The sequence below is a fragment of the Oxyura jamaicensis genome, chromosome 4, assembly GCF_011077185.1.
Source record: "Oxyura jamaicensis isolate SHBP4307 breed ruddy duck chromosome 4, BPBGC_Ojam_1.0, whole genome shotgun sequence".
NCBI classification, from domain to species: Eukaryota; Metazoa; Chordata; class Aves; order Anseriformes; family Anatidae; genus Oxyura; species Oxyura jamaicensis.
This window is the reverse complement of record NC_048896.1, coordinates 23,111,319-23,135,733: the sequence shown is the minus strand read 5'-3', so window position 1 is coordinate 23,135,733 and position 24,415 is coordinate 23,111,319. Positions and strand designations below refer to the sequence as shown.

The 24,415-nt window shown below is 45.9% G+C and overlaps 1 protein-coding gene across 1 annotated transcript in view; it reads right to left on the bottom strand.

Annotated features, from left to right (window-relative positions):
- The window catches only part of FRAS1 (Fraser extracellular matrix complex subunit 1), a 156,140-nt gene extending 135,362 nt beyond the window's left edge, over window positions 1-20,778 (bottom strand). Inside the window, exons 1-2 of the mRNA XM_035323700.1 lie at window positions 20,551-20,778; window positions 17,293-17,324 (exon numbers count right to left, since the gene is read on the bottom strand). Of these exons, the coding sequence (XP_035179591.1) occupies window positions 17,293-17,324; window positions 20,551-20,608 (90 nt within the window). The 5' untranslated portion in view covers window positions 20,609-20,778. The remainder of the gene's footprint in view (window positions 1-17,292; window positions 17,325-20,550) is intronic.
- Between the last annotated feature and the right edge of the window lie 3,637 nt (window positions 20,779-24,415).

Here is a 24,415-nt window from a genome sequence, read left to right as displayed (position 1 = left end):
TGAATTAGATTTCCTCTGCCTGGGGCTATCAAATGATCCCATCCTGGCTACATGCTTGTTGTGAACGGCACGCGAAGGCTCAGAGGCAAGCTGCTTTCAGTTACGTGGACATTTCCAAACCCATGAGCAGGTCTCTACAGCCACTTCAAAGGGGCAGTTACTGCCCTCTGGAACCACTACAGGATGCCGAAACAGCAACAAGCATGTGGCTTTGCCAGATCACATGGGGACAGGTGCATAAAAAAGCTTAAAAGGGGAAAAAAAACACATTTCCCAGTCTGAAGGAACTAAGAAACATCTACAAAGACTTCAGTTCTGATAAAACTGTCATGTGAGAAGGACAGAGATAAGCACCTCTGCTCAGAACAAGGCCCTCAGCAACTTCTATGAACAATTCTTACGTGTTACAAACCAGGTTTGGGGGCCCAGACTGGCTTGGGGTCCCCAGCCTATGTGATCTGCACCAGCAGCAAGTGGCAGTTCACGTTTTCACTGCAGGGATTACCTAACGCTGAGGGAAAGAAAGCCAGTCCGGCTGGGAGAGGGGCAGGAACTTTTCCTGAGTCACTGAGGGGGGTCAGTGACAGAGCCACAGTGCTGGCAGAAGCATTTGCTTCTCTCCACAGCACCTTCACGCACAGCCCCAGTAAAGGCTGCCGACATATTTACCAGAGCTGGTCAAAATACTGAACCGAAAGCTTTCCAATTAAAACCATTTTGAAAACAAACAAAAAAATCTTTACGCACAGCCTCTTTCATTTAAAAAACTCTGTGTTTGTTTGTTTTTTTTTGATGTTGCTCCATGGTAGGAACAACACTCCAAGACTGCGTTTACCAACAAGCACATCTCAGACTTCGTATGCACAAACTAAGCTCAGCAAAACCTCCGGTCGACAACAAATCTCTAGTAAACCCAAAGGCACAGAAATCCAATCACCCACCTTTTTGATCAGATTCCAAGCTGTGTTTTTAAAGGGTACACACACCCCTCTCAGAAACCTGGCACCAGACGCACATACCTGCTTTTAACACATCAAAGGGTCGGGGTACTTGCCCTGACACAAGCCAGCTGCTCTGGATATCCCTGAGCGCTGGCTTTCGTCCACAGTAGAGCCGACCCACCCACGTGGGAGCACGGAGGACAAGAAACCTTTCAGCCTCTTGGACATCTGCAGAACGGGATTCGGGACCTGAGTGACAGGCACACCTTCGGCACAGAGGGCAGCTGCATCAGCGAGGCGCAGCAGAACAGCTTTACCGTCAAAACACTCCTCAGAAGCACAAAATAAGAGCTGGATTGAAAATAAAGCAACAACAAAAAGAACACGCAGCAAAATTTGGCTTGGGGCTGCAGTGAAGATTGAGAAGTGAAGCCAGAGGAGAGCAACCCACCCTCTGCTCCTCCGCAATATGGATGGGACAGACAGCGGGATGGCAGCACCAGCCGGTAGCGCCAGAGCTCCGCATATTTTATAAATTATTAGCTAATTTCCCCCCTCAAATACCATCTCAACCACAAAGAAGCAGTTTACAAGGACACAGAAACAACCGGCCATTAGCTGCCACCAGCAGTGAAGCTGAGCATCCTCACTGACCGTACAAAACGGGGTGCAGAGCCCAGCCAGGTGACAGCATCTGGATCAACACAGAAAGCTACGCAGGGGGACAGCGTAAGCAATTCTCCCCCCTTTTTCTCTGGCTCCCCCCTAAAGGTTTCAACCTGTCTTTGTGGAAATATGCTCTGAATTGAGTGGAATCTAGCATATAAATTACTTCAGCTAATAGCCTTGGTTCAGCAAATCAGGTAAACGCGTAAAAGAAATTCCTGTCAGGAAAGACATCAACTATTTGCTTAATTTAAAAAGCAGGTGAACAAAACCCTGTTCTTGCAATCTCTGGACTTCCTAACAGTACCAAAATCATAGCAGAGCTTTCAGAAACTTTTCAACAATCAGCTCCCGGCCCACAAATCACCCAGCAACATGTGGCACACCAAAAACCCTCGCTGGCTGTCCCCTGTTGGACAGCTCATCTCTGTCAGCACTTTTCCCTGTGAATTACTTCCTTTCACCCCTCTTCGTGACCTGAAATATACCTAACCATCATGAACTGGGACGTGGTGAAGTCCCTCAATTTAACCAATTTTTAGCATCTCACAAGTTACTTCATTTTATTTTTTTTTTAAGTTATCTGTCTTTCTGCCTACGCGCCAAAATCTCCCCCAGCAGCACATCCCATGAGGGAACTTGTCCTTTATCCTCCTGGTCCACTTCCACACGTTTGCACAGCTCACACCCATGGCTTAAAAATATCGCTGTGTTCTCTGCCGAACGAACCTCTGGGACATTTTTCTCAGAGTTTTCCCTGAGCAGGAAGGTCACAAGCGAGCAATCCGGTCATCCACGTACTCGCCACCCTGGCTGTTCATTTCCATCCTGCAGAAACAGAGCTGGGACTCTGCAGAGGAACTCCTCCCACCGCAGGTACCCTTCCTAGAGGAATTCAGAGCAAGCACTGCTACAGTGCTCTCTTGTCAGCCCAGCTTCTCTTAAACTCTGGCCTCCACTGTCTAAGGCCCACAGCTAATAGTGGAGAGGCTTTTTGCTGCCCTAAATCAGACGAAATTGGAAACAGGCTCGTGTAAGTGCAGTTATTTAAAGGTATTGTGCAAAAACATAATGATGTCCACAGGAACTCTTATTTATTCACTTACACGCTCCTATTAAGAGGCCAGTGAGAAAGAGAGAGGGAAATGGAAAGGGTCCCAGGAACCTCCCTATAAACAAAACCTTGCCTGTGATCAATTTTTACGTTCTCCTGTGTGCTAAAGATAGCAAGAGATTCCAGCACAACAGTTGTGCTGCCCTGCTTTCATTTCAAGGTCAGAATATGGACAATGTAGGCAATAAACTAGCAGCTGGGACACTGAGGCCAAAAGCTGGTCAGAAAATCCTCTGGAAGTCTATATAAAAGGATGATTAAGAGAAAGGGGTGGGGAGAGGGAAATGCAGTTTTCTTCAGATTCCTAAAACAGCATCTCACAATTCCTTCAGACACAAGGGGGTCGTCACCTTCCTAATGACCAAACTGGCTGCGCCAAGGAGAGAAACACACAGCAGAAGACCTCATTTGCCTTCTCAGCAGTCACAGCAGCTGCCTTGCCAGGAAACGGAGACAAGAACACAAAGCAGAGCCAGGAGCTGTTCCCACAGAAGCCGGAGGCAAAGCATGGATGGATTTCCAACGCTCAAAGTGCCTGGAAAGGCAAAGACAATCATGGTTGATTAGAGTAAGGGCAGCCCCGCGGAACCTACTGCAGAAACGTGCACAGAGCCCAGCAAATTCCCAGCCACAAGAACCCCAGCAGGACACAGAACAAAACAAAAGAGGGTCTTTCCATGACACACAGAAGGAACAGCACTGAGTGGCTGAACAAAATAACGAGTTGTCCCGCACCTACCAGCTAAGCTTCAGAGCTGGTATCTTCATATGCCCAGAGACAGCAAACAGCACCGAGAGGGAAGGGGCGAGTCACTGAGTAACTTCTCTCCTCCCTCCCACTGGGGCAGATCTCAAAGACCAGTGGATCCGGTAGCCTCTAAGATTGGTACTGTTATCTTGCAGGCACATCTGCAGTTGAGCACTTATATCCAGTGCTAAATCATTTCTTTGTCTGGAGGTGTGTGTGCTTGGCTCAAAGCAAGGAGCCAAAACTTCACGTGTGGAGCCAAGATGAGGGAAGAACATGGGACAGAGAAGCCCACATCTCTTACAAGTAAAGTTAAAAGGCAACCCCATGCTTACTAAACTGATAAATTAGTTCCCATTTTGCAGCCTTACTTCCAGTGCTAAATAAACTTGGTGGCTCGAAGGCTGACTGCCAGCATTAGGGTCAAATGCTCAGCTGGTGAAACGCCCGGCTCCACAGCCATCAAAGCAGCTGAAGCCATTTACAGTAGCAGAGGACCCGGGCCTGTAAAGCAGAACAGTATGGGAATTTGGGCTCCCCAAAATAGAAATACTGATCGCATTTCCATAAGGCAATTCTGGCCACACCTCTGCATTCTCTGCAACGCTGCAAAGTGGCAAGTGTACAGTCACCACCTCCATCACACCGGCACCACTTTCCAGGGGCTGAAAGATTAAGAAAGAGATCAACTCTCTGCGCCAAAGCCAGGCAGATACTTCTTGGCTTTCCGACCAGCAATCCTCACACAACCCCCCGCTCTATCACGCCACTCAGACGTCGTTGTCAACACGGCTGCAGAGAGCTCAGAGAGCTTTCCAAACACGAATGCCAACAAATCACAGCTGTGTCACTTCCACATCATTTTGCAGTCAAGGGTCAGGGTAAGCCCCTAACAAACACAGCCCCATTTCACAGTGGGGATCGGAAAGCATCCCCCGCACACACTACAATGCCCTGAAGAGGAAAAGGAGCCATGGCCCACAGCACTGAAGGGAAGAACCAAGCAAAGAAACACCCAGCCGTGCTGAACTCAGCCCACTTGTGGATTTACTTGCACAGAAGGCCCCCAAAACTGAACAACTGCAAACAGAAAGAAAAAACTGTCTTCAGCAAAATCAAAGCTGCCAGATACACCCTCCTCTGTGGTACAGGAAAACAAGAGGCTATAAGCAGAGCTGCCTGGAACTACGTGTAAGCTGAAACGTGGCTCTGTTTTTACAGCTCTCATAGCTGACTGATGCTGTCTCCATCACAGAAAAGCACAGCGGTGACACTTACGGCACTCTAATTATATTAAATATCTAAAGCCTTTAAAATATTGGTGTGTCATCTAAAGGGGGGAAGGCTCAATTACCGAGAGTATTTTTTCTATTTCATCTAACTGAGAATAACTGCTAAGAGGTTGTTGTACAAGATGTGATGGATTTAGCCAGATGCTCTCATCATTTCTACTGCAGTGCTTGAAAAAAATAGCTTCTATAAATACACTAAAAAGCCAATGAATTACAGAAGCATGAAATGACTTCAGTGAGGTTAAAAAATTGTTGGCATCATACAGAAAGCACTGAAAATATTATGTTTAGAGACCTCAGCGTGGCTCTTAGAGACAGCACTGCTGATTTTAACAAGGAGGTTACTTATCGAAGCTGCAATATGAGCAACGCTCATCTCCTCGGCGTGAACGTGTGGATTTCTCAGCTAGTTCTAGAGGCTAAAGAAGGCATCTGGGCAAACAGGTCACTGTGTGAAGGAAATGACCTCGAAGATCAGACCAGCCCCTTGCTGGTACCTGCAGAACAAAATGCATATTCACACACAAGCCTAAAAGGAGGGAAATGATCAGATATTAAATTGCTGTGGGCCACTGTGCTAGACTTTCTTATAAGCAAAGGCTCTAGCAATCCACACCTCACCTAGCACAGCAGTGTCACGGTTCTAAGATGAAACACCTCTCGTAGCAGAGAGGTTGAGTCCAGTTTCTAAATCAGAGCTGCCTGCATCCTGCATATCCATAACAGAGCCACAAGCTCAAAAGCACCAATTGTTACCTGCAGATACCCAAGCCGTGGAAATCCAGCAAAAATATTCTGTGTGGAAGGCACCTTTCCTAGTTTGTTTCTGATACAAATGCTTCCTATTTTCTTTAGGGAAATCAACATCAAAATAATAATTAAAAAAAAAAAAAAAAGGCTGAGGAGAAGGCTCCGTGTTACAAATCAATAAATAATGCTTCTGACAGCCCAGCCCCAGGAACATTCACCGCAACACACGGAGCACCCACAGCCACCTATTACTAAACAGAAATGCCATGCCAGGGGGGTAACTGGACAAGCCGGGGATGCTAATCCCAGCAGAAAAAGCAATTTAACTGCACAGCCCCCTCCTAGGATGCAAAATACCATGGATGACACCTTTTCCTAGGGATTTCAAGAGGCTTGTCTCTGATCTCTGATATTTCCTGCCTGAAGCAAGGCGAGGTGATACTCTTAGATCTTGTCAGCTTAGATCTTGCCCTCAAAAAGAAAAGTATCCATGGAAAGTTCAGCACACTGCTCTCCAATGCCTGAAAGCCTGAGGTCTCATGATTCTTCTACAGCCAGCAAATCCTTCTGAAACTCACAGGAAAGGATCCCACGGCCTTGGGGGGTCAGGCTGTTGCTGTAATGACAAAGTGGACTGGACAGGACAAAAAGAAACCCTATGCTGCAATCCCAAAGGACAGACACGGGGCTGTCAAGCTGTCTGTTAAGCCATGTCTTCAAAAAGAAAAGGTAGATCAGTGCTGCGTTAAGTCGTACCTGATAAACCAACGGACCAGACAGACGAGAAAAAAGGAGCATTACAGAGGTAAATGCTGTTAAACTCAGTTCTATTTCTACCATACCGATGTGTTGCAGCTATTCTGAGCCACCATGGGTACACCCTTAGTTTACCTGGTCAGCCACACATCATGCACACGGGATCACTTACTGGATTACAGTCAAACACTGGATAACCTGCTAGGAAGTCAAATTACACTTTTGTTTTAAAACAATACATTGTAGTCATGCCCAAACCTCTGCAGTTGCAAGACCTACTACTGCCAGATAACGGGGCTTATAGCTGCATTCATTGTGGCTACAACCATGGGGTCTTGACAGGAAACCTCCATCCACGTCGTGTTACATATTGTGCTGCCACCTTCAACTTGCCCAGCGTAAGCAGGAACATGAGGAAAGCATTCTGCTTAGCCAGATAAGGTGCAGACCAGTGCCAGGACACAGCATTCAAGTACAGAACATGCCTTTGATGAAACACTGCACAAACAGAGAAGAGACAAAAGTCTACAGCTCTCCAGGACCACCCTTGCCTTTTCCCTCTCATGGGAAAGGAGAATCGCCTTCTTATTTAAAACCCTGCTGAGCCAAAGCCCAGCTCCTTTTGCTAGAGCAGACTTTAACCGTGCCATTTTGCTTCCAGAACACCTTACTTACTATTCCTTTCGACGCTCTGCCTGCAATTCCCTAGCAGAAAAGCCACGATGTCCCTGATAAGGTTTACATTCTCAGAAGTCTGCAATGTAAGACGCCCCACTACATCAGTCTGACAGCACCGAGGTTCCCCGATGCAAACACAGCCCACTTGCGACGACAGACAAGTCCCCTGCACTAGAGACACACGCGAGGTGCTTGTGGGCAGAGGGAGCACATCCCGGGCCTGACGGTTTAAGTCCCTCTTGCTCTGTAACACTGCATTTTGATATTTCTCTGGACTGTAAGTAAGCTTTGTTGGTATTAAGCACATAAAGAAATTTCACTTCGTCTGCCTAGGCAATTTAAGCTTTAATTCTGGGACAAATTCTGCTCAATTTGTATTTGATTGTAACTCAATTAGCTCCGTATTATCTCATAGGACGTCTCCAGATGTCTCTGAAAGTAACGTAATCGTCTTTGTTTTGTCCTAAGGATTTCCTTACATTTTAAACAGATTTTCATTAGCTTCCTTATTTCATTCTAGGGCATCTATGTAGTAAACAAAGTATGGAAAAGAGACTTAAGAATTACTCCTTGGTCACTCAATGGAAGCACATCATTCACTTTTGTTTCAGAAAGTTTCCCACAGGAGGAGACTGGGGCACCATCAGCTTCACTGAGGAGCTCAGGTAGAAAGGAGCGAGCACAGTTTTCAAGTGCATCTCAGTTAAGGTCCAACCCAGGTTTTCAAAATGGAGCATTTCTCAAATTCTGGGTCTTTAAGTAACTTGAAAACAACGGTGGAATAAAAATGTAGCAAGTGATGTTTACTCTGTAATACTGAGAATTTAACTGTAAATTAACTCCTTAAATGCTCAAGAAAATACTACAGATTCTGCTCTATAAAACTGCTAGCAATGCGGAAAAGAAACTGCTAACAAGTTTGCTCATGTTTTCACCCAAAGCCGCTCTACCAGACTCAGTGCATGCCAGGATTTACTGCATCCACCAGCTCAGAACCGGCCATTAGTGCGTCAATGGTGACAGCTCTGTCTAAATCAGGGCAGGACTGAAGTTCCTAATGAAACAAGTGACCCTGTACTTCCTCTGATACCCATGAACCACAAAAGACACAACCTACACCGGATCAGGCAAGTTGCAACTTTGGTCTGGTGCTGGCTAAGCACCCAAAACCAACCATTCCCCCATGACTGTGACCACGTCCATTAATGCAGAACAGCAGATGAGTTCAGAAAACAAAAAGGTTGTGTTTTTCAGGGACACCACATTCCCATTAGAAATCGTAAGATTTCGAGTTTGGTAACTAAGATAAATGGGTATGCAGATAGCTGCAAGGTGCAAAAATCCTTATCTTTGTCATCTCGCTACAATACCTTAACTCCAGCTCCCACTGATGCCACTGGAAATTTATGTTCAATATGAACTTCTACGGGTGAAACAAATTACAATTTTCTAATGCTGAGCTTGCACGCAGTTTAATATTCACCTCTGTAAAACACACAGGAGGCAATTTATGGAACTTCTGGTTTCTCTTGAGCAAGGAAACATCTGGTTCAAAATTCTTCACATTAATACAGGAAGAAATAGGTCGTGTTTGTGATTTCTCATCTGGGAGAGGAGGGAGGGCTTTTTTTTTCTTACAGATCCTCAGAAACAGTTAAGGATCTCTGAAAATGCCGAGGACTCTCCTTTAGGCACAGCATTCCAGCTGGTAATGCCAAGATACTTCTGATGCCAAGCTCACAGGGTGAGAGGATTAATTACCGAATGATTCTGAAGTAGCTCTAACGATTACAGAATAGGGTAAGCACTGAGTATTTTATTCTAATGGGCCGCCCTAATCTATGGCTCAACAATATATTTGTTGCGTATATTTGCATGAGAAGCTATTTAATACGCATGGTAGAAATACAGACATCCCAGCACCATAAGCTTCAGTGCATTGTAGCATCACGTGGCTCTCTAAGGGTATTTTCAAGGTGACAGATCTGAGAGGTGGTATAAAAGAAATGCCCCCACCTGGAAGAGTTCTCCATCTATTATATGGCCTCCTGAAAGCACCAAGGAATATCTTGGACTCCTTGTGAAACTCATCAGTTACAACAGCAACAGCCGGAGCACAACTGAAACGTCTCAGAGAATGTTTTATCCCGGACAGCTTGGAATCGATTTATTTAATAAGCCTACGGATCGACTGTAATGACGAAGGGATCTCACACTGGCATTTCTGATGGAGACATGAGCTATTCATGGGAAAAAAGAGGAAGAGGAAATGGAGAAAACCAATGTGGAAGATAAATTCAACGTAGGACCACTGCCCAGACACAGCAGTCCAATTCTGCCTTATGACCGATTAAAACACTAACAATTTATTTCCAACCATGGAGCAGACTTCACCAGTTCCTCGGAACTTCTTTGCCAAAGATGTTTTGAGTTGGAACAACAGGGTCTCGAACCTGAGCTGGCAAATGTGCAAGGGCAGCCTGGCACCGGCACAGTGCAAAGCTGCCTGTCCCACGGGCAATTTGACATGTGGCATGTAGGAGCAGACACAACTCCCACAAATTCCCTGATGCCAATTATTTTACAAACTCCTAAAAAAATCCTAGCCCAAAAGACCTTGGTATGATATTCTGTGTCATCCAATAGAAAACTTTTGCGGCTGAGATATAAACCTCTGATAACTAGCATTAAATAGAAATTAAAAGCACTACTGAATCCACAGCTGCTGGGGAAGAAGCACTGAGAGCTTTGAAAAATTGTGGTGGTGTTTCCAGCACTTTTTCCAGGTTCTGGATCTGACAAGTCACTCCAGCAGAAAACCAACATTACAAGGAAACAGCCCAAGTTCCCAGATCACGAGAGCCTTCAGTGAGACTTACCCACATGTATGGATACAGATATTTCTCTCCAATACAGGACTTTTGTGTTTCTAACACAAACTCTTCCCATTTTTTTGCCCCAGCCTCACACCTTCATTTCGTCTCTCCTAAAGCTGCCAATACACGCACACACTCCTAGTGTCAACTCTGCCTCCACAAAATCTTCCCTGGGAATAATCAAAACTATATTGACTTTCTTGTTAAGCTCAAAGACCTCCACAAGTCACCTGATGAACATCAGCGCTACGTCCCAGGAGCACGATTACAGACTTCTCAGTAGTCCATAAAACTGACAAGACGACTGCCTCCAGCACTGCGCCCTGCTGGGCTGCTTTCTGCAGCTCAGTCACCGCGCCGAAGAGAGGGGAAATCAGTATATCAGTGAGTTGTCCTTTACCGAAGAGAGGGGAAATCAGTATATCAGTGAGTTGTCCTTTACCATTCAGGAGAGAAAGATGAATATCAAGTGCTGATTGTTTAAAGTAACATTGTGGCACGTTTGCCCACTGAATGATACAGTGGGATCCCTTCTGGAGAAGCTACAGCTCCTGACCTGAACAGCCTCTGGTGTCTTCTGCCTGTGCCACCCAGAGCTGTCACGGCGGGGCACACCGACGCCTACCCCTGCTGACCCGACCGAGCAGAAGCGCCGTGCTCCCCCACCTCCGCCATACGCCACACGGAACAGCAATGGCTTCATGTTTGCCACGGCACCGCCACAGCGGAGTAAATGTACGGGTTTAAGGACCACCGCTTGCCATTTCCATTTTTATCATACAGCCCTCTGCAAAACTAGCTTTTTTCCCCCCCTCCCAATGGTTTCATCAGCTGTGGGACGCCGCTTCCAACCCCAAAGCTGGCACTTGCAGCCCCAAAGTTTTCAGCAGAGGGCCCAAGTTTGGCACACACCCCAACACGACAAGGTCCTCAGCCCCTCAGTTACACGCTGCCTTTGAGACAGGTCCCCGAGTGAAGCAAGCTGTCACCTTTCTGTAGCTGCACTGCTCTGCACTGCCTAGAGGCTTCCCCTTTTAATGCATTACAGCCTTGTTCCACTGGCAGAAACTGATCTCTACCATTTCTTTTACCAATTAACTGGACGTCACAATCCCCATCCTGTAAAGAAGAAAAGCACAGGAACCCTGATCGAGGTTTTGACAGGGTTGAGGAGAGGGAAGGAATGAGGAAACACAGCCTGAATTAGTGACCTGGCAAAGAAAAACAGATTTTTTCACGCAGGGAACTTAGGAAGGAAAAGTAAATGACAAATTACAAGGAATTACTTCCTAACCAAGGCTCTTGCAGCGCGTACAGAGAGCTGGAAGACACAATGATTTGTAAAATGCATAAATGCTGGGTAATTGTTGAATTGTTGTCCTAGTGAATGAATCCACAAGCAACCCTGCCAAGGCTTCGGCGTATAGCTCCTGTAACTGTGACATTAAATGTTAATCATCTACTTAAGGCAGCGTTTGTGGACGAACAGCCGCCGTGCAGGAAGGGCACTGAAGCGGAAAATATGGAAGAGGGCAGCTCTTTAAGGACCCCACTCTCCAAACCCAGCACCTCCCCACCAGAGGTGTTTTTGATTGAAGGGATAATGATGGGAGAAGGTTAAGGCTCCACCTGATTTCTTCACGGAGACAAAAAAGAAAAAGCAACTGGAAAAGGAAGTGAAGGGCCAGCTATGCTGCTTGCCTTTATGCATGATGTACAACCTAATACATTGAGAGAGAAAAGTGAAGTACGCCCGTGCTGAGGCTTTTACTATGTGGTGCTTAGTATTCAGACTTTAGTTTCAAGTGCCTACAAAAAAAAAACACAAAACATGATAATGCTGGAAGATAGCAGGGCTCAGCTATGCTGCTCGTCTTCTTTCCTTTTAAAATTGGTGTTTGCATTCTTATTCCCAAAAAAATGACTTTTACATGCCTTCTGAATGAGCACCACTACAATATAAAAGAGTTATTACATAACACTAAGATGTGAGCCTTGATCCACCAAGTAATAACTCTTTACTGATTAAAAGACAACATTTCACTACATCCTCAGGAGAATAATCATCTTTCATAAAAGCTTCTTTTACCTCGTGCCATAAAAAAGGAGCCGGCCCCCATCCCCCTGCCTTATGCTATTATTTTAAGGAACACAGAGAACACAGCCAGCATCTGTTTTATTCAAAAAAAAAAAAAAAGAAAAATCATGCAAATATTTGCCTTTTATTTTTGATCTTCAGTTGATCTCAGCTCTCTGGAAGTCATTTCCTATGTGGGAAGTGTCTCATCAATAAGCCTTAACGACATAGAGGTCATGTAAATCAAGAGGCGTATTTGCTATCACCTTGCACGCCCCTTTGCAGCCATACAATGGGAGAACAAATTGGGTATTAAGCACTACACACAGGACACCGTGTTATGCGTTTGCACTAAGATGTGGGGCCGCGCAACGGCGTTGCAGAATCAGGCCCCTGCTACACCAAATTCACCCCCAAATTCCCCTGGCCTTTCCTTTGGTGCCAGGGAGCATCACAGTATCTCACTGTGCCTGTTCAATAAATAAAAATAAAATATAGAGGATGTCAGTCAGCTCTCACAGCTACATTGCCACCCTGCAACGGCAGGAACGAGCTAGCTCAACCTTGCAAGTCTCCAACACGTAGCTCATTACCTCCTGAATACCTTCCTCCTCCGTTGCAGAAGAGCAAACCGAGCGCAGGCTGCTCAAAGAGGAACCCCCAGCAAAGCGGGCAGTAGTGTGCTCTGGGCAGCGTTTGCGGGAACATTACGCAGAAGGGAGATTCGTGCCGCGGTAAACTGGAGTTTACAGACACAAAATGTTATATGTGTGTCGTAAACAGGAGTTTGTAGCTTGCTCCCTGGAGGAGCTGAGGATGTAACCCCCAGGCTAAGTGGTAGCAATTAAATCACATTATTTATAAAAGACTTTTTCACTATCTTGAAAGTAAGCACAACCTTCAACTGGAATCACTGATTCTGATCCCATTTTTTCAGGACATTTTTAAGAAGGATAACAAGAGGTTGCTACTTCTTTACCTCGTTGTTACCCTAGTGTATGTTCCCTATCCAGAAGTGCTCTGTACCTGCCAAGAATTAATTTTAATAGTCACTTAATTCATTTAAAATAGAAGCTATCCAGAGTGGGAAAGTTTACTTCAAGTTTGAAGAAACATCACTTTTCATATTTCCCCATTCATTTTTGACTCAAAGCACAGATTGCAACAGAAGAACTAAATTTAAGATGCATACAATGAGACTTTCTTTACAGTTGAAACAATATACTCATATAACCTTGAGATTTGTAAGTCTGTATTTTTTTTAAACGATACAAGAATACTGTTTATTAACAAAGAAGGTGTTACACGCCATCAGTCATGCCAAATTTCTTCCAATTGTTTTACTGTCACAAACTTCCAAACTTCTCGCATTAACATCTTCATGAGCATTCCTTTCTTCAGCCACTAGCAGGTAAGAAAACACCCAGCAACAAGCCCCTTCCCTCCTCAGAACTTGAGAGCAGCACTTTGTTTCTCTACTCTGACTACGCTAGCCACTGAAATGAAATAAATAACCCAAACATAATCCGGTTTAAAAAAAAATAATCTCTGGAGCTGAGCAAGAAGCGACCTCTTGCACAACACATCTCCATGCCTCCACTTTTGGTTTTTTGATTCCCTCAACTTTTGCTAGCATCCTCGCCTCTCGGTCCAGCTCCTTGCAAGCGTTTTCAGAAAGTTACAGGCAAAGCATACATTGAGCTGCTGGAAGTTGTATTTATACAACAGACGTTTGCCAACCTGACATTTATTTTTGTGACCTCCTCCACGACTGATTGCAGAGCAGAATTAGAAAGATGAAAAGCTGAATTATCAGAAGAGCTACGACATGGGTTTTTTAGCTTGGTGATATGGTTTAGTGGAGGACTTGTTAGTGTTAGGTCAGAGGTTGGGCTGGGTGATCTTGGAGGTCTCTTCCAACCTAGATGATTATGATTTTCCCTTTTCCAGACAGGCCTGTTGTTGTTCTGACTGACAGCTAAGCCTAGGTCTCTTCTCTCCAGATATTCAAGTCAAGCAAGCACTTGATTCCTTTTTCAGACAGTTCCAAAAGGAAAAAGGGAAGATAAATTTTTGGTAGAAGCACAAGTACAGTACGTGTGGGGGTAAGGTTAGGGCTTTGTATTCCATCTAGTTTTCATCCAAACTCCGAGATTAAAACCATATTCCATTTCAAGAAAAGTTGCTTAGCTTCATTGCTGCTTTGTAATGTTAGAGAACATTACATCTCCAGAAACTTCCAAATGAGTCTGTCATCCCCCAAATTCATTCCTGCATCCATTGCCACAAGTGTTGGAACAGACCACACATCTGTTTTAACACAACCAAAAGAAAGTTTAGTGGAGATCGCTCAGCTGGACTTGTCCTTCCCTCTTGCAAAGTCTACAAGTCAGAAAGTGTCATTTATCAAATCACACTTTCCATTTAATCCAACTCCCACCTTAATTCACAGCCCCATTCTTCTCTCATCCTCCCAGGGCTGAGAACTACTCTTGGTAGAAGCCAGCTGGAAGAAAGATGCAGACGCAGAACTTTACCAATACCTCCCCCAAACATTCACCTTCACTGGGGCGTGAACGTCTCCTCACCCCACCTACACTACCCTCCAGCTAAGAAAAGCAAGTAACGTGCATTTTCTTTGCTAAATAAAAGCAGCAGCAGTGCCGGCTGCGTGGACCTGACAACTCCTTCAAAGGTGAAGGAAGAGGGAATAACACAAGCCTCCTCGGCACAGCTGGAAACAAACAGAGATGTTTTTCCTCAGAGGAAATGCACAAACAGAAGTTAACCCTTGATATACAATCAGCTAAGTCAGCCGAGCAAGATGCAGAACGCTCTCCTCAGCGTTAACGATTCACGCAGCTCTGCAGCACTTGCATTCACTGTTCTTGAGTCTGATTTATGCCCAGAGGATTTTTCAAGTGACTTAAGAGTTCGGGTTTGCAGCAGAAGCAAGGCAGCCAAGTGCCATAAAGCAAGACTGGCAGCAACTAGCGTTCCTGCAATACCCTAGGAACAGCTCACCTACAACTACTTGCACCCAAGACGCCAAGGAAAGCCCTGAATAACATGAGACTGAAAGGAAAAACAGTGTTTCTAACCATCATTTTGGATGTCAGAAAATTTTTGCAGACATATTTGCAGGGAGGGGACTAACAGCTCTTTTAGAGCCATGGACACATTGCAACGCCGCCACTGCAGGCGACAGCCATCAGGAGAGGTTGTGGAGTTTGGCCCGATGCCTTCTTGTCATTCAGAAAAGCTGTCTCCCCCGGGAGAAAATGGTTTGTAAGCAAAGGTACCCAGAAGGCACATTCCTCCTCTGCAACAGATTCTGTCGAGATAAGATCCCTCGGCAGGTTTGCCCTGCCACTGGGATTTCTCCACTGAACATGTTTTTATATGCAGCTCCCCACAGTCACACAGACGCTAAAAGCACCAAGTTATCCCCCAGCCTGCTCCTCTGCTCCCCTCCGGGCACGCAGCGGCATCACCAGCGAGGAACCCCACAGCCAAACTCTGCTGTCAGCCCCACCTGTGCTCTCACAAGTCAGCCCCCAGCTCTGTAAGGCTTGCTTTAACCCCTGATGCAGACAACTGCAGAGATGGCCGGCACGGGGAGCTCAAGCCAGCTCCAACGCCGCTGCCCACAGCGGTGCTGAGCCCAGCTCAGCTCCCCTCTGGCTGGGACATGGCCTGCCCTTGCTTTCCTCTGGCTTTCCAGGGCACAGGCGAAGGCACAGGGAGCTCCTCGGGTACAGACAAAGTCACTCGGCTCTACTCCTGTCACCCACACACAGCTGGGCCACATGAGGCAAATCCCTCACATGCTGCTCCGGCAGTGCTGCTCTTTCTAGAGGATAGGAGCTTGTTCTAAGAATGATAAGCTTGAGTCGCTCCAGTTTTACTCTATTATAAATGTCAGAGCAAAAATACTAATGCAGGTGCAGAGCTGAGTTTTACTGCAGAGCAATTCTCTTGTACAGCTAATGAAAACTAGTACCATCACAGAAATGGTTTCCTAATAAAAAATACAAACTTATTAAACAGAGATAAAGATGAAGTCAAGGATACTGGGAGCAAGTTCTTTAAATGGGACATCTAATGTGAAATATCCCCGCATGCAAAATTTCTGTCAAGATATCGCCAAGACCTGCACTAGCATTTCAGACACAGCTGCAGGCCAAGTAGAGAAACAACAGCAAGAAAACACAGAAAGCAAAAAAAAAATTGCAACTGACATCAGTGAGAAGTGGCAACAGATTAAAACCCCTTTTACCAACCTTTCAGCTCACTGAGCTGCAATGCTCAGAAGAGCGCGATCTGCCATACAACTCATTAAAGTTGGAGCCTAGACAAACTTCCCAATTGCTTCAAAAACACTGAGGCTCCACAGTGCATTACTGAGAGAAGCAAACCCGTTTAGCCTGACACAGCTTCTCCCCAAGCCACCCACTGAAAACATTCACCTCCTGCAATTTGTGCTACATTTCCCTCTTAGGGCAAAAAAACTTCCAAGAGCGAGGGCCCAGGTCAGAAGGCCAAAAGCTACACGGGGGCCATGCTTCTCTCACACGCCACACGTTTGGCTCAATTGCTGGAAGAGAAATGAACACCCAGGTTTTCCCTGGCTGCTGCATGCTGCTTGACAGACCACAGCAACAGATCGCTGAGCAAGTTGGCTGTGGGGTCGGAGGCAGGTACAGGAGCACTCCAGGAAAGCAAGCTGCTCAGCCTTTCCCTCTCAGCCCAAAGCACCTAAGCTATGCTACCAAGTGTTACAGAACAAAGCAGTTTGAACAAGAATCACAGATTTTGGCTATTAATCATGTTATTTGTAGAATATGTTCACATAAAGAGGAAGACACTAGAACAAAATACTTTGGATCATGAAAGAAGCATCAAGGTACCCAGTACTTACCATAATCAATTGAGAGAAAGTGTTAAATTGCTGCCACTGATACCTTATAAATTTAGGGGAAAAAAAAAAAAAAAAAAAAAAAACACACACAGAACATACTTAGCATCACTGAGACATTTTACAAAAGACTATTTTGTCCTGCCCGGAACTGCACACTTATGATTTTTATCTTCCAAGCTGTAAAATCGCATACATCCTTCACAAGCTGGACCAATAAGGAGCCCCAGTTAGAAGCAGGCAGAGCTGTACTGAGATGGAGAATGGTTGGGTTCACACAGGCCCAGGGAGAGTTGCTGACCTCCCTGAGTGCAATATTTATTTTGCTGTTGTTTTCCTGCAGGCTGAAGGCTGCTCTGCGACCTGCTGCAAGATCAGCCATCCCCAGCAGAGGTGACAAAATCAGCAGTCACAGTGAGGTTCAACAGCACCTCCTCAAACACTTTCCCCGACATAACACATTAAAGCTTACCTACCTCAAAAACCAAGCCTTGGTAGACACAGGCACCTGTGGGACAAAAAAAAAAAAATAAAAATAAAAAGATTAGAAGCAAAAATATATATACATATACAATCACCAGTCACCTGCCTTATTTGGAACAGGTCAACCCATTCCCACAAACACCTTATACCCCCCTCAGATGGGTGACAGATTCCTGAGTTTGGTGCCTCTCATGCAAGGGGCATATCTTCTCTCCCTCCGCTGCCACAGCTGTCTCCTCCAAGGAAAAAGGTCTCACAATATACACATAAGATGAAGCTTACATCTCTATTTCTACTTTGATTCATGGCCTGAGCTCTCACTGAAATACAGGCAAGCCACTGCTATTCAATGGCAAAATACAACCCTTAAAAATGCAAGGTTACACAGCGCTTAAATTGCATGCTAAAGAGCAGGCTCTTCTCTGTGCTCCTATAAATCCTTTTACCATTTACAGGAGAAACAAATAAGCACATGAATATACACATAAAAATGCGATCACTGTGAGAAGAGCAGCCATGAATTCCTGCCCCTAACTCACTCCATGGGCAACGCGTCGCCTCTCCCCTGCTGACAGGCTCACGGGACTCCCGCCCTTCAGGCTTCCCACCTGATGCTGCTGGGAGAGGGAAAGCTTCTCCAAGCAAGTGACAGAGAGATGCGCACCCATTTGAGCACACTTTATATATTCTGCTTCAATAAGTCAAACAAGAGGTTAGAAAATAAAGCCACGAATAAGCTCAGTGACACATCTTCCATTGATTTTCTGGGAAACAGCCCTTCTCAAACTACAGCACGTATCTGTCTACTGTGACAAGAATGTGAAATCAAAAGCAACCCAAGAAACCCAAAGATTAAAAGCAAAGAACGGGAGAAAAGCTGCCTCGAGGGACCACCGAGAGAACTAAGAATTTCCTTGTCAAAGAGTGTTTTTTTTCCCATAAAAAGCAGATTAAACAAATTTGTACAGAAGACCTTGGAGCCACACTGCTTGAGATTGAGAGCTCCTCCCTCGAGCTGGTCCTCAGCTCAGCTACAAGAGGCTGCAGAGGCACCATCAGGAATCATTTTCCCTTGCCGAAAAGATGAGCCCTAAGAGCCCAGTTGTGCTTCTTTCAAACTCTGCAGGTACCTTTCTACTCATACTGGCACTAGGAAGATCACACGCGCAGACTGAGCACAGGAGAGGATGACATGCTGAAACGCCAGGTTTCACTCACATCCACTCCGCATTTCCATGGTGGTGCCAAGGTACTCGAGTGCCACTAAGACTCAGTCTGTCAGCAATTACCTGTTCATTAATTTACATGACTTCCATAGCAACCCAAGTTAAAGGAAAATAAAAAAGACATTACTTACTGTATCTAGACTTCACGGTACTGCATTTATTTTCATCAAATACCAGTTATTCTCCTGCCCCTCACATCCCTTTCCTCACCCCCCCCATACTCTTTGTTTGAGAGGAGAGAATAATTTCAAGGTTCATCATCCTCCTGCACCTCAAAATTCAGTGCAAAACGCTACAAGGTCACATATGGTTGGAAGGCACATGAAAAATTAACATTTAACACCAATTATTTAAAGCTGATACAGCTTGACCATTTTAATCCTGAAAAGGGCTCACTGCCCTCCCTTTTTTACTTAATGACTATAGTTCCTTAAAAGTATGGAAAAAATGACTTAACATCATAAAAGAGGAGTTGTGTCATAGCCTTCATTAAAGACTTGAAGCCCTTAAGAAAGAGGTGTGAGGGGGACACAAAAAAAATCACTACCATTTCCTACCTCTGCTTCAAAAGGCTGTAATTACATCTGGGGCCCTTTGTGCCAGGCACTGTAAATACCTCGCAAGAGAGCGGTCGTGTGCCAAGGAACTCATCGCCCCGACAGCCCCGGCAGGCATCGGCGGGGATGAGAGAGGCCTTCGAGTCTCCCTCTCGACGCTACAGCCTACTTCTTCCGCTGCACCCTGTGCACACAGGCTCACCCCACGTGCAGCTACAAAGCAAACAGCGCTCTGCAGCACCCTGGCTTTCCACACAGCTCCAGGTCACCGGAGAGACAGAGGACTGTTTGCAAAGCTCACCTGAAAGGGCTCCCTCAAAAGAGCACGGTGCCTTTCATACACTGAGCGAGCTATGGAAGAGCCCCCCTGACTTTTTGTCTAGTTACTCGTGCTGGGCATACCGATACAGGTGGTTGATAGGGTGGTTTTCAGATTATTATTTTTTTTTCTTTTTGAAAGGAATCTCTCTGCTCACCAAATCTATATCCCACGTTCACATCTGCCAGCTCCCCCGTTCACACACAGACACAGCTACTAACTCCTGCTGTTCGTTAAGACAACTAAAGCAAACGTGACACGTTACACTGGGAGCAGTACGTGGGGAGTCTGTCACTTCGGGAACCAACACCCCACAGCCGCATGGTCAAAAAGAAAGCCAGAAAACAACCTAAGAGCACAAGTGCAGCCCCGGTGCATTGCCAAAATCAAGCTATCGATAACCTTAACCCCTGCACCAACAGCTGTAGTAAGATCACACATAGCTTTGCACTTTTATAAGTCTCTCCAGAACATTTTTTTTTTAATTCAAGTGACAGAAGCAGTCAGCGGTCAATGCCTTAGCCACACTTAGCAACATCCACACAACATTAAGTTTACCTCAGAAATCTCTTAAATCAGCGCAAGGTGATGATGCTGCCTCCTGGGCATTTCCCAAAGCCCCCATTGTCACTGCTTTAGCATATAGCACAAGCAGAAACCCTATGGGCAATGATCTCTGCCCTCCCCACTGCCACCAACAGCGGTGACAAGCGGGATGGGACAGGGGCACGAGGGCTCTGCTCAGTCCCTTTCGCACGCAGGCACTGGAAACCCATCTTTTCTTAAAATAAAAAGGACCCTGGCTTTGGAACCCCCACCCTCTTAGTGAATTTTCAGCTGTCCCAAGCCCCCTCCTCACCCTCCCTCACCTCAGGCGCCATGCCCGAGGTGAAACCCACAGCCTAGCCCCACGCTGGGCACCCACCGCCCCTCAGCCGCCTGCGGTCCCCCCCCCGCGACCATTTTGGGAGCGGGCACAGCGGGCCCGAGCCGGGGGGCAGCCAAAATGGCGGGGGGCGGGAGACGGACCCCCGGCCGGGGAGGGAGGGAGGGAAGGCTCCCCGAAACCCACGGGGACGGCCTTGGGGGGGCTTCTCCTCAGGGCACCGACCCTCCTCCCCAAAGGGCAGCTCCCGGGACGGGACTCACCTGAGGCGGCAGCAGCCAGCGCCGCGCTGAGGAGGCAGAGCGGCGCCCAGGCGCCCATGGCCCCGCCGCGGGCGGAGACGAGCCCCGGCAGCCCTCGGCAGGTGCCGGGGCAGCTCCTCGGCCCCCGGCCGACCGCCAAAGTTTCCCCGCAGACAAAGCGGCCCCGCTCCGCGCCGCCAAAAATGCGCCGCAAGCCGCCCCCCCTCCGCCCGGCCCGGCCCCCGGCCGCGCCTCGCTACCCCCGCCCCCGGCAGCCGCGGCTGAGGAGGCTGGGGCTGAGCCTCTCCTTCTCCTCCTCCTCCTCCTCTTCTTCCTCCCTGCCGGCTACTGAGCCCAGAGGTAGGGGAGGGCTTTGGGGGCTGCTTGGGCAGCGAGGGGCTGGCGTTCAGAAGTCGGCCCTGGGTGCGAGAGGCTTCTCCTTCATTTTGTTCGCGGCTTGTTTTTGCGGGGTACAAGTCAAAGGGGCACGGTGTTTGCTGGAAGGGACCGAGCCGTGACAGAGCTGCACGCTCAAACCATCTTCCCACCACCGAGTCCAGAGCTCAACACGCTTTGCTCCTCACCCATTATACGATTTCCTCTAAAAAGGAATAATTAACATTAGTGATTACAAACCAAGCACTCTGAACTTCACAGAACCTACCAACCGCAACATACACCTCGAGTTCAGCTGTTCCCCGTATACGATTTTCTTCTTTTAGGCACTTTCCAACCTCCTAACCACTCATTACAAACTTACTACTTCACATCTCCAGTGCCACATGCAATAGAAGAGACGGGTGCTAACTTCTATGCGTGTTTTTGCAATATGAATATTGCTTTTTGCAATAAGTCATGGGATAAAACCTTGTGGCTGGTTTTCTTTAAACCGTGGCCATTCAATAACTCTAAGCAAAAACCTAAAAAAGGGATGAAATAGAAAACTGATCCTAGTTTTGTGAGGGTATGAAATAAGTCCTCTTCAGTTCATGTCAATGGACACGCTTCATGGCAGTATCCTAATCAGCAGGTAGCAGATCCGTCGTTTGTACAATGCTGCACTGACAAAGTCTCTTCCTCTTGCTTGCTTTAAACAAAGCTTGTTTGATTAAATGCAAGTATGCCAGCAAATTTAATAGCAATTCCTCATAGTAATTCCATCTGTTCAATTTTGATCACTTTCTAATGAACGCTACTCTCTTGAACTCAGAGTTGGAGGTCATTTTTTTCAGGACTGGATGCCATTAATTTCTGTAACAACTCTAGCAACAAATGGGAGAAATAAGATGTACAGCATGGCACTGATCCAAGCTTCAAACTGTAATTTGCATGATGAGTTTGTCACTGCTTTACCAAGTTATTACTCATTAGCTATTAGCAGGAGTTACTTTTTTTAAAAAACAAAAAAAGGAGCAGAGAGACATCGTAAGCACCGGTACGCACACAAAAACAGTAACCAAAAAAATATTTCATGTTAATTTAGAATAGTGTGGAAATTGTTGAGGGAATAAACACATGCGCCTTAATTCCCTCTTAGTTACTCAAATGAAAAATCAAGACAGCTCGACTGAACTCAGAGGAGCACTAGCTAGGCAAAGCAGGTGGAAATAGTAAGAAGAGCCAGGCATTTAGCGTTCATTAACTTTATAGATGTGCAAAGCCCTAGAGATGCCTGCCATGTAGAGGCACTTTTATACCAGGTGCACGTTCAACAAAACAACCAAGTGGAACACTCACTACTGGTTGCTCGCTGTCCTCATTTTCTGTTAACCAGTGGTATAAACTAGGCAACCAAAGACAACGCTGCCAATGTTTGCTCTCCCTATAACCACCTTCCCAAAATGCACAGCTTGTTTCAAATTACTGTTGGGGAACAGTCTAGCTGTTAACTTTGGATCATCCAAAGCCATGCAGAAACACAGCCTCTGACATACAAGCATTTCAGTCAGTGCGGGAGAAAAGCCCCAAGATGCAGTAGAATCTACTAATAAGCTATTTTTGACTGGCACCACTCCACCTTCCCGTTGAAAACAACACTTTATCACCTGCTCATGCCCTTGATGAGATTTTGATTCATACCAATCCATTAACGTGAGCAAAATGGGTCCATCCTTACATCATAATATAGAAAGAAATGGGCAGAAAACAAGCGATTACTGAGGAACGGCAAAAGTATTTGGGAGATCAGTCTTGCTAGTCTTTTGCTTTCACAACTATTTTTTTCACTGCTGTGCTCAACTGCATGCAAGACTTTCTGTTGTGTCCAGGGGGAAGATGGAGGGCATGCACAGAGGGAACAGAGAACAAGCTACTTACCTGCAGATTCTTCGATTATTTCACGTTGCCGTCCGTCTTTCCTCAATCATCCTCTGTCTTTTTACAGTTTGTTGCCCTTTTCCAGCTGCAGCCTCCCCTTCTCTATTTCTCCTACCTTCCTTTCTGCTGTTCTCAGTTTGATTCTCTTTCCCTCTTCCTCTTCTCCCCATCTCCAGTGCTGACCTGCTCATTGCTCCCATGCCACTATCTTGCTTTTGTCGTTTCTCCAGCTTCCTTCCAACAGATCCTACAGTACAGTTCACAGTTGCTGACATCTGTGAAGTGACAAGTTTTTGCTCCTTTGGTAAAAAGGCTGTGGCTGTTCTCCATGCTCAAACTGTCACAGAAAATAAATCAGGGTTAGGAAGGTCAGATCTGCCATGTTTCCTCACACTCCATGTGTTACTGGTCATATCTGCCCATTCAGCAGGGTCTCTCTGCTGTCAGTGTCATCCCCTCTCTAATACTCTCTATTCCAGCTCTAACATATTCCCACAATCTCCAGCCCTCCTGCTGTGAAGCATTTCGTTCCCTGCTATATCCTGGGTCCTACTACTACGCTATAACCCCAAATCCTTTAAAAAAAAAAAAATTAAGAAGGAAATTCAGAATTCAAAGCCAATCAAGGCAGCTCTTTAAGGTGTGCGAGACCAGTCAGGAGGCAAGAGAAGCCAAAGATGCAAGCTGAGCAACAGAAGAAACGTGGTCCTTCAGGGAGACCATTTCTACACAACACTACGTCACACCCTCCTACAAGCTCTGGTACAACACAGAGGAACGGCAAAGATTTAAGGCAATTCCTTCTCATCTCACAAATGTATCCAGAGTGAAGGAATACACTTTTTCCAGCCAGTATCCATACCTTTCCAGTCACACCAGATCCAAATAAGTGGATTTTCTACCACATTATTTCACAATTCAGCTGTCAAGGCAGATGAGTTACAGGTTTTAACTCACCCAAGACTACCATGAAAGTAACTTAAATATTAACACCATTCCAAAGAAGCTGTTAAAGTCAGTCATAGAACTCAAGATGCATAATTGACATGATTTCAAAAATTTAACCATTACAGAGGAAAATATTCTTCATTAAAATATCCTGGAAAAAAAGACAACATATTTAAAAGAAAACAGAACAGATTTTGCACCAAGGCCTCATATTGAAAGCTTTGTAAAGCCTTGTCCTTGACATCTTGTTTTTCAAGCCCTAATTCAATATAAAACCAGCATTTTTGAGTCTGTTTATGAGCTAACAGCAAACTAAATTACAGAATGAACTTCAGACTATCTAGAGAAATATGAGATTGCACTAAGACTGGAAGTATGCATCCTGCAAAGCAATAACTCAGCTGTCAACCACAGCCGCATCTCAGAAATGGCAGGACAGAAAGTCACTGAGGTTGAAGGATTTATTATTTTTTTTAAGCATACTTTATCAAATCTCTAGGCTGAGGTCAATTCCCTGTGCTGTGCATTTGTGTTTAGGCACTGTTTCTCAATTCGGCATGCAAGTCACTGGCTCAAGTGATTCGGATCAGTCATAACTTACGTCCATGGAAAGTTGGGCATG